The sequence below is a fragment of the Rhinichthys klamathensis genome, unplaced genomic scaffold, assembly GCF_029890125.1.
Source record: "Rhinichthys klamathensis goyatoka isolate OS25496 unplaced genomic scaffold, OSU_Roscu_1.1 h1tg000209l_1, whole genome shotgun sequence".
NCBI classification, from domain to species: domain Eukaryota; kingdom Metazoa; phylum Chordata; class Actinopteri; order Cypriniformes; family Leuciscidae; genus Rhinichthys; species Rhinichthys klamathensis.
Genome location: NW_026606734.1, coordinates 1497821 through 1509157, shown reverse-complemented (window position 1 = coordinate 1509157; position 11337 = coordinate 1497821). Strand labels below are relative to the sequence as shown.

The window sequence follows — 11337 nt, the reverse complement described above, 5'->3', positions numbered from 1 at the left end:
TATGAAATGTGCAATATAAATAAACTTGTCTTGCCTTAAACTGAACTGTTGATCAAGGGCTACAATTAATACAGCAAGCTAATATAAAACTCTTACTGTCTGCAGTTTATAGTATGAATACAGTGCATAAAAAATAAATGACAAGTTAGGATACTGAGTATTATGAAAATTAAGATCTATTTTAAAATGATAAGCTGAACTGAACAATCACTCAGATCTCAAATGTGTCACTGATCTATAAGAGCACAAAATCTCTTTCTGAACTCTATAATTATTAAGAGTGTCAGATTAATTTATATGGTTTTATTTCAAATGCAAGTGTGACGATGTTATTTCAGATCCTCCTTTGAGCAGCTGCAGTTTCAGTTCAGTCACTGTGACTCTGACTGACGGAGGTTTTTGTACGACTCTTTATCACTGTGTGAACACACAGCTACTAGGACAGTGTACACTCATACAGTAATAATGTCCAGCATCTTCAGTCTGGACTCCACTGATGCTCAGAGTGAAATCACTGTTAGATCCACTGCCACTGAATCTAGATGGAGTTCCTGACTGGAGGCGGTTTGCGTAATAAATCAGGAGTTTAGGAGCTTCTCCGGGTTTCTGTAAGTACCAGGATAGAGGCTGATAACCCCAACCCTGGTAGACTTCAGGACTGGTTTTACAGGATATAGTAACTGTGTCTCTGAGAGGAACAGGTTTCACTGCAGGCGTCTGAGTGACTGTCACTTCACCAACTGATTCTACATCAAGAAGAATAAATAAACATTCAGAATTACATATTTGGATAATATTTCTAAAACAAATGATCAATTAGATTAGAGCAGTTTAACTTCATATTTCCTGACCTGTGAAACAGCTGGAGAACATCCAGATGAAGATGATGAAGATGAAGCTCATGGTTGCTGTTGGTTCAGATTCTCAGTGTTCAGACTCAGAGTTATAAATCCTCCTGAAGCGTGAGCTGCGATGCAAATAATCTATATGTAAATCTGTGTAAGGATTCCAACACATGATGCTCATAAATCATAACAGTGTTTAGGATATTTTTCCATGTTACGAGTCATAAACATTTATTCCTGTGTCTGAAGCTACAGGCTTTCTGATGATTCAAATGACAGAGTTGCTACAGTAATATGTCATTGAACTTCCTTAGAGGGCAAAGGTCATTCTAGAGGTCATAGGTCATCAGAATGCATTAAAATTGCTTTAATCATTAACAATGCACTGAGATGAATGATAGAGTCAGTAGTTTTGATAGAACAGTTATTATGATTAATATCTTTATTATTATCTTGATAAACTTCGAGGGAAAGATAAAGCTACTTGTAAAAGCTCAAAAACATATGGTGGCAGTTTTGTTTGTTTGATTTGATATCAATATACAGACTGTTTTTATCTCTGTCTGTCACAGGACAGATCACAGTCTAATAGAGCTGATACTGTGTTACACAGGTGCAGTTTATTTGTGCGTGTGTGTGTGTGTGTCAGTAGTGTGTGAGAAAGTGTTTGAGCAGCTGCAGTTTCAGTTCAGTCACTGTGACTCGGAGGTTTTTGTACGACTCTTTATCACTGTGTGAACACCCAGTTACTGTTGATGTAGTGTAAACTCATACAGTAATAATGTCCAGCATCTTCAGTCTGGACTCCACTGATGCTCAGAGTGAAATCTGTTCCATAATCTGCTCCATTGCCAGTGAATCTAGATGGGATTCCTGACTGTCGTGATCTAATGTAATAAATGAGGAGTTTAGGAGCTTCTCCAGGTTTCTGCAGATACCAGGAGAGACAGGAGGCACAACCCGCTGAACGATCTCCAATTCCTCTGTCAGTTTGACAGTTTATAGTGACTGTTCCTCCTTGAAGAGCTTCTTCTGAGGGAGTCTGAGTCACAGAAACCTGTCCTGTAATTTCTGTGAATGACATTTCATTAGATCATAAGTATTAGAGTCAAAGTATCCAGTATAAAATCTATATTGAACATCAAAAGCATGAACATAAATCACATTTTGAGTTATTAATAGAGTAAATGAACCTTGAACAGAAAGAATGAGAGTCCAGATGCAGACGCTGATGATCATCATTCTTCTTATCGGTGGTTTACTTTCAGTCTGAATGAAGAAAAGCTGTCAGTGATGAAGTGTTAAACTCACAGCACTATAAACACTCTCACACACTGAAGATCTGATCAATATGCAAACACACTCCACATCATTTCCCTGAAGACAGAAGAAACACTGTCTTTATGTTTGTGCAACAGCTTTGTATAGATGTTTATTTACTTGTTGCATTATTTTGGGCTGAACTAAAAAAAACACTAATGAGTGATTTCATTAAGACTTAGACACTATGTTTTTGATAGTAATAGTTGAGAACAGCAGTGTTCAGCAGTGTGAGACGGGGATGAGAGGAACACCTGTTGTTTGAGCATCGGTAACTCAGTGGCTGTTTGTGCTTTATCTCTCAAAGTTTGATACGTGCCACATTTGTCTGATAGAAATATTACTCACTTGGACATGTACAACACAAACTCAGATTATGTGAGTTATGGTCAAACACAAAGTTGCAAACTAACACACTATTGTTGTCACACAGGCCAGGATAGATGTAACAATGAGAGATAATTTACTGAAATAAGATCCACACAATCTAAATGTGTGCAAGAATGTTATTGAAGAACAAAGAATAATCAGTTTTGAATAAAGTAATCAATTTAAAGTAACAAAAAACTGTGGATTATATTTCTTTAAGGACTTTAAATTTAGCACAAAAACAACTGCCGTGTGTGTGTGTGTGTGTGTGTGTGAGTGATCGTGTGTGTTCTCAATTCCTGTCACACAACAGTTCAGTCACTAGCTATGTTGCCATTATTGCCAATTTCAGAAAAGAAGAATACGGGACAATCGTGGTTCTTTACAGGAAAATAAGGGACACTCAAAATATTTGTACTGGATCACACAGTTTATGTCATTTCAGGGTCATATGTGTTTAAAAGGTTCTCAGACATAAACATATCTGTTTTGCTTAACCTATTTATGTACAATTTAATTATAAAACTAATTTTAAGGTCATACAAAAAAAAGTCACATTACACACAAATCATAGCTAGTTCAAAATAAAAGCATTTATCTGAAATAGAAAGCTTTTGTAACATTATACACTACATTTGAAATTAAAGAAAGTAATAGCCTACTTTTATTTAGCAAGGACCCATTAAATTAATCATAAGTGACAGTAAATACATTTATCATGTTAAGAAAGCTTTTTTATTTCGGATACATTTTTATTTCGGATCTCTTTTGAACATTCTATTTATCAAAGAATCCTGACTTTTAAAAAAAAAAACATTAATAATATCAGAAATGTTTCTTGAGCAGCAAATCACATCAGCGTATTACGGAAGCCCTGAACCGCAACGTAAAAAAAAAAAAAATCTGTAAAAACAAAACAAAAAACTAGCATTTCGAGATTAAAGTCGAAACCGCAATGTAAAAAACCCCCAAAAAACCTAGCATTTCGAGATTAAAGTCGAAACATTTCGAGATTAAAGTCGAAACATTTCGAGATTAAAGTCGAAACATTTCGAGATTAAAGTCGAAACATTTCGAGATTAAAGTCGAAATATTTCGAGAGTACGAGAATACAGTCTTCCGTGGAAGTTGCGTGTGTGCTTGCCATTGTTTCACATTGCCGCACACACAGGCATTCATAATGGTGCATAGCGAGTGTTTCACACTGTGTGTGTGTGTGTGTGTGTGTTTTGTTTCAACAAAAGGAAATTTGGTAACACTTTACAATAACAGTACATGAATAATCATGTACTAATACCTGAATTAATAATTACTTTACTATGAACTAATGATGAGATAAGACATGTACTAATGAAGAACTAACCTTACCTACGACATGAGTCATATGAATTCCTGCATGAATATACCATCTTAACTACACGTTAGTACATGCTTGTTAATTTATTAATTAACACTTTGGGGTAAACTAAATCAACATGCTCTAGATTAGAAAAAAGATGTATTAAAAGTGCACAATGTAAAATTGTTCATAAATTTGCCACCAGCAACTGTCACAAACATCATTGAATGACATTTACATTCAATTTACATTTAACCTTACTCATTGAACACACAATGGTGCATTCATCATTAAAAACAATTTAATCTCATTCCGTTTTAAGTTATTCCACTGCTGCCATCAAGAGTGAAATACCTACACTAATACAGGTCCTTCACAAAAAATTTGCATATTGTGATAAAGTTCATTATTTTCCATAATGTAATGATAAAAATTAAACTTTCATATATTTTAGATTCATTGCACACCAACTGAAATATTTCAGGTGTTTTATTGTTTTAATACTGATGATTCTGGCATACAGCTCATGAAAACCCAAAATTCCTGTCTCAAAAAATTAGCATATTTCATCCGACCAATGAAAGAAGTGTTTTTAATACAAAAAAAAAGTCAATCTTCAAATAATTATGTTCAGTTATGCACTCAATAGTCAATACTTGGTCGGGAATCCTTTTGCAGAAATGACTGCTTCAATGCGGCGTGGCATGGAGGCAATCAGCCTGTGGCACTGCTGAGGTGTTATGGAGGCCCAGGATGCTTCGATAGCGGCCTTAAGCTCATCCAGAGTGTTGGGTCTTGCGTCTCTCAACTTTCTCTTCACAATATCCCACAGATTCTCTATGGGGTTCAGGTCAGGAGAGTTGACAGGCCAATTGAGCACAGTAATACCCAGTGGCGGATTTAGCAAATTGGGGGCCCAAAGCGAAGGTACGTATGGGGGCCCCCCCATCCCATCTTTATGAGAACGGAATTTTTTTTTTACCGACTGAATGGTAGGAAAAGCTAATCTACGGGGAAGTAAAGGTTGGAGAGGAGAAAAAAAAAAACCTTCCCCAACAGAGAATAAGGTTTCAGATAACACCTGTCTTTGCCAAAATGCCAGGAAACCCAGCACTGTTTATTCTTTTTTTAAGATCAAATCAATATCAATATAACCAGCAAGACAAGTAGTTAGGGTAAACCCCCACAAACAGCCATATACTTAGCAAATATTGCCAAGATGAATAATTGACTTTGTATGAGTGAGTGAGGTTGCAATTGGCATTGCAAATGAGATTGACATTTCAAACATTCTACAAACAAACATTTTTATAGGTTTGTATTAGTTTATATATTGTATAATGTAATAATTTCACAGTTAATCTACAAATGAATATAGAGACAACATAAAGACAGTATATTTTAAATACTTGTTTAATGGCATCTTTTTATGAATGAAGGTCAGTGTTATGATGATAGCAGAAGAACCCAAGCGCAGACGGTATGCAAACACACAACGTTTATTATAACAGAAAACAGAGAAAACAAAACCCACGAGGGGGCAAAACAGTACAAGATAAAGTAAACGACTGACCACACTAGACTAAGACTTTGACATAAAACTAAACAGGAACAAGACAGGCTTTTACAAGATCGCAACTTTTAGACAAAACAAGGTACTCAATGGGTATAGACATGGCACGTAAGGCAATGAACCGGCACAGGACAGCAAACACAAGGAGATTAAAAAGGGAGACACTAATGACAAAGACAGGTGAAGCTGACTAGACAAGGACAGGTGAAACTGACTAGACAATGATGACGAGACGAGGATAACAAGGGGGCGGGGTAACGTAACGAGACAACACAAGCACATGGCTCAAAACACAAGACCATGTGCTTGCACACAAAACATGATTCTGTCATGATCCTGCCTCAAGACTAGAGAAAATCAAGGACACGAGGGCAGAATCATGACAGGTCAGTATCACTGATACTAATACAGCTATTGATGTCTGGATAGAAAATATTTTTTCCCCTAATTTTAAACATTAATTATAGCCAGCCATCCAACATTACAGTGTAATTGAAAGCCAAAAAATTTACATTTTGTTAGGCTTCAAAAAATATATAACAACTTTTAATTTACGTGAACTTAAAACAATCATCAGATAAACCCATAATAAATGTCAGTCTAACCCTTTCAGTCTAACAGTATACACGTTATCCTCAACTAGCGTCACTTCACAGCTGCTGCTGTAGCGGCATGTGTCCCCAACAGTAGGCATAAAAAGGTTTGTCATTTTTGGCAGCGTTGCCAAATAGGCCTACATATCGGCGTCTTTTGTCTTTTTTTCTTTTATTTGAGCCGCTTGGGTAACTTCGTTTCATTTTCGCGTTTAGACACGTCTTGCTTCGTTGTGTACTTCCCAGTCCTCCTGTCATGTTTATCTTTCGCGGTTTCGTGCCGTGCACAATTACGGACTAATCCATTTTATTGCGAAAGTAGGGGGTGTTATGTGTAGGGACAGATAACCATGAACTGGACATTTTAACTACTACTTCAACATTTCAACGTATTTCTTAAGAATATTAATAACATTTACTATGCTTTTAAATCGTTCATGATGATAAGGGGCTTTTTCTTTTCTTTTATATATATATTTTTTTAGGTTGGTTGGGGGGCCCCCCTACTACGACCGCTGGTAGGGGGCCCCAAGCAGCCGCCTACCTATGCCTCTATGTTAAGACCGCCACTGGTAATACCATGGTCAGTAAACCATTTACCAGTGGTTTTGGCACTGTGAGCAGGTGCCAGGTCGTGCTGAAAAATGAAATCTTCATCTCCATAAAGCTTTTCAGCAGGTGGAAGCATGAAGTGCTCCAAAATCTCCTGATAGCTAGCTGCATTGACCCTGCCCTTGATAAAACACAGTGCACCAACACCAGCAGCTGACACGGCACCCCAGACCATCACTGACTGTGGGTACTTGACACTGGACTTCAGGCATTTTGGCATTTCCTTCTCCCCAGTCTTCCTCCAGACTCTGGCACCTTGATTTCCGAATGACATGCAAAACTGAGCAACAGTCCAGTGCTGCTTCTCTGTAGCCCAGGTCAGGCGCTTCTGCCGCTGTTTCTGGTTCAAAAGTGGCTTGACCTGGGGAATGCGGCACCTGTAGCCCATTTCCTGCACACGCCTGTGCCCGGTGGCTCTGGATGTTTCTACTCCAGACTCAGTCCACTGCTTCCGCAGGTCCCCCAAGCTCTGGAATCGGTCCTTCTCCACAATCTTCCTCAGGGTCCGGTCACCTCTTCTCGTTGTGCAGCGTTTTTTGCCACACTTTTTCCTTCCCACAGACTTCCCACTGAGGTGCCTTGATACAGCACTCTGGGAACAGCCTATTTGTTCAGAAATTTCTTTCTGTGTCTTACCCTCTTGCTTGAGGGTGTCAATGATGGCCTTCTGGACAGCAGTCAGGTCGGCAGTCTTACCCATGATTGCGGTTTTGAGTAATGAAACAGGCTGGGAGTTTTTAAAAGCCTCAGGAATCTTTTGCAGGTGTTTAGAGTTAATTAGTTGATTCAGATGATTAGGTTAATAGCTCGTTTAGAGACCTTTTTCATGATATGCTAATTTTTAGAGATTGGAATTTGGGGTTTTCATGAGCTGTATGCCAAAATCATCAGTATTAAAACAATAAAAGACATGAAATATTTCAGTTGGTGTGCAATGAATCTAAAATATATGAAAGTTTAATTTTTATCATTACGTTATGGAAAATAATGAACTTTATCACAATATGCTAATTTTTTGAGAAGGACCTGTATATCCATTAAACAGATGCAATTTTCAAAATTAAAATCAGTGTTAGCACATGATGATGGTTATTTATGTGGTTATTTTGAGGATTGGTTTACTGTCTTTATATCAAAATACAGTCGAATGTTAGTCTCGTTTTCTTGCCCCCTCAAAATTTGTCCACTTCCTCCTACCGTTCAGTTCCTTCTCCATCCAAATTCGGGCACAGCACCTCTGCTCTTCCACTTCTTTACAAACCACCGAAAAGCACCAAATTTTATCTGATTTAGAAGAGCTGAATATGTATAGAACATGTTTAATTGATAACTTTTTAAATATGTACTCTTGAAGGGCCAAGACAAGAAATGACAATGTCAAGTCATGAATTCATGTTACTTTATAAGTAATTAATGATGAGTTAGTGATGAAGTGCCCCCTCAAGTAAAGTCATGACATAATGATGCATCAATAAGCCATTAGTTGATGTTAGTGTATGGTTAGTTAATAATGAATTAATGATGATGTGCCTCCTCAAGTAAAGTCATGATATAATGATGTACTTACAAATCATGAAGTAAAATATGAATAAATATATACAATAAGAGTGCCATCCTTATTCCTTTAAAACTATGGTAAAAAACAACAACAAAAAAACAAAGATAAAAATTGTGTTGTTCTTTCATTTTTATTTATACAATTAAACATATATGGACTTAAAAGAAAGTCCAAACATACCTGTAAAGACACACATAAGACACGATTACATGTAAAATAGGCTATAAGCTAATGCTAATTGAAGCATATACATTTAAACAACAAAAAAATAGTTAATTAACCCTAACCTCCTGAAACCTCCCAAATACAACATACATGCAAACCTGTCTTTAATTATTAATTCTGTTTACCAAAGAAGTCAACATTTATGAGATTAAAATGCCAGCATTAACATAAGAACACAACCCCGAGCCGCGAGCGCGCCACTAATGAGTGTCCCACCAGAAACAATCCCTTCATACTGTAGTTCCGGGAAGAAAAGTAGCTTTAAACATAGGCCTAAATAAACTATACAAATCAGAAAACGGGTTAGATCAAATTTAAATTTACTAGTGCGAGTTATTAGTCTGTTTTCCACATTTGATTAGACGGATCTGTGTAATTAATGGCTAAAAAATCATGTGCCATTCCAATTATTTGTCACAATGCTTGCCACAGATAGCAGATTATGATAGCCTATTACAGTTTAAATTATGGCAGTATTAATTATATGTTTAATTCAAATTTAGATTACTTCTTATTTATTCTTACAGAGAGTGATTGATTTAGTTTACCCCTAAACGTTAATTAATGCATGTAAAACTATCAAACATGTATTAACATGTTTAAGGCTGCTGTTATTCATGCATGAATCAGTATGACTCCTGTTGTAGTTAAGGATTGCTCTTCATTGGTTCATGATCATATATTCAATAATCATGAGTTAATGTTGAAGTAACTATTAATTCAGGTATTAGTACATGATTATTCATGTACTATTATTGTAAAGTGTTACCGGAAATTCAACAGGTGCCAATCTACCAGCATTAGGCTACCATTTTAGGGCGTTATAAAATATACTGCGCTGGAATAGACTTTATTCGACACGTTTTATAATGTTAAGAAATGTTAAGAAATGTTTTTTAGTGTAGGCCTAGGCTGTGTTATATTTTTATTCTCCTTAAAGAGATTATGAATATGAGGGAATAAAAAAATACCACTGAGACTCTGGCAGAGACACTGATGGACTTTGTCTAGTTGTTTCTCTCAACGTATGGTTTGATACGTTGAACACTATAAACACTCTCACACACTGAAGATCTGATCAATATGCAAACACACTCCACATCATTTCCCTGAAGACAGAAGAAACACTGTTTTGTCTTTTAATATCTTTGCTAACAAACTTTTATTTATCATTTTCAGAAACACATTCACGATTTACTTCATGTTATTTTGGGTCGATCTTCTCGCTCTAAACACTGTTTTAATGATCAGTTTCATTCAGACTTTGAGAGAATTTAATTCCTGCTGCAGATTTATATCATCCACAATACTGTAGGATTGATATTTGAAATGAACAAAGACATTTGCTTTATTGTTTTCCACACCTCTTTCCCCAATAGCTGTGTTTCCACTGCCGGGCCAGTAGCGCCGCAGCGCTGTCCTAAACCCCGCCCTTAACACGCCTTCCTGGATCAAACGTCATACAACCCATTTCAGCGGGTATTATGAATGTATTTATTCTTAAAGGTGCAGTGTGTGACTTTTAGCGACATCTAGCGGTTCGGTTGCGAGTTTACACTAAGGGCTCAGCCCACCGCTCACCCCTCCCTTTCGAAGAAGCTACGGTGGCTAAAACGGGACAAACATCGTCGTCTGAGACAGCAGAGAATAGCCAGCGTAAACCAAGTTTCTGTACCACAGAGTCCATTATAAACCACATCATGGACAAAGTTTCAGGTGAGGATCTAGGGTCTTAATACATAATATAATAATAGTAATCAGCTGATTGTCTCACGAACGTAACCAGCACATTCTCCCCACAAAGCAAACCCATAATACAGTGAGGGAGAAGAACCACATGAAACTATGCAACTATATATGTTTTCTAACAGGGTAGTAAAAGTTTAGCTGGCTAATATGAGCTGTTACTGTGGCTGAGCTGGTTAAAGCGTAAAGCCTTGTTTAAACTCGACACGTCCGCATGAGCCCAAAGGTGCGCGCGGCAAAAATGACGTGATTGTAACAGCGCGCGCGCCTCCGCATCCCCTAGACACACTTACTACACACACAATAGGCTTTTTTTCTCTGATTTTGGAAACTCGATCGACTTAAAATGCTTCCAAGATCGACGGGTTGGTGATTCCTGTAACTGTTTCACGGTCAATGACAAGAGTAGCCTACTAATCAGCTGTCTCACGAACTTAACCAGCACATTTATCCCCACATAGCAAAGCCATAACACAGCGAGGGAGAAGAATTAAGTTACATGAAACAATCCAACTACATATTTACACCACTGACAAGGGAAAAGTCACTACTCACGGTGTTTATGACTAGCTTCTTCTAGCTTCCTGTGGCTTCTCTTTCAAGGTAGTGACGAAACGCGGTCTGTAACGCTGTTTGTTCGCGTTCGGCTACGGTAGAAACATGACGTCACAATATGGCGACCTTCATAGAAGGGGATTCCCGCGCCTATGTAGATATAAATGCCTCATTCTAAGGTAATAAAAACATTACGGTTTATTAAGTAAGTTCTTTATACACCACTGAACACATAGTTATGGATGTCATATTGCATTTCTGTTAATAGATACTCAAAAATGTTACACATTGCACCTTTAAGTTAGGAAGATAGCATGGATATTAACTCCCCGGCTGTGGCTGCCATAGTGTCCCGACTTGTCTCGCCACTAACAGAGGGACGGTGACCCGGCACACCGTCCATCAAGTCGAACCATGGAAAGTTCCTTCTCTGGGCTCCGCTTTGTCCATTGTGCGTTTTAATCGCCTTGTCCTGCACCCCAACGCATTCTCACCCCAAGGCGTCACTAAAATGACAATTTTGACCATGCTTCAATATTCGACGCTTTAGGCACCCTTTAGCGTCAGTTACATGACGCGATCCTAGGGCGTCATCTTACTGA

The 11337-nt window shown here is 37.7% G+C and overlaps 2 gene segments (V, D, J or C); both read right to left on the bottom strand.

Moving 5' to 3' along the window:
* Positions 1-219: 219 nt before the first annotated feature.
* Positions 220-951, bottom strand: LOC130096948 (Ig kappa chain V region K29-213-like). The segment is given in 2 exon segments: positions 220-746; positions 852-951. Coding segments are annotated over 2 exon segments (384 nt in total).
* A 603-nt stretch (positions 952-1554) lies between these two features.
* LOC130096943 (Ig kappa chain V region 120-like) lies at positions 1555-2249 on the bottom strand. The segment is given in 2 exon segments: positions 1555-1916; positions 2039-2249. Coding segments are annotated over 2 exon segments (393 nt in total).
* Between the last annotated feature and the right edge of the window lie 9088 nt (positions 2250-11337).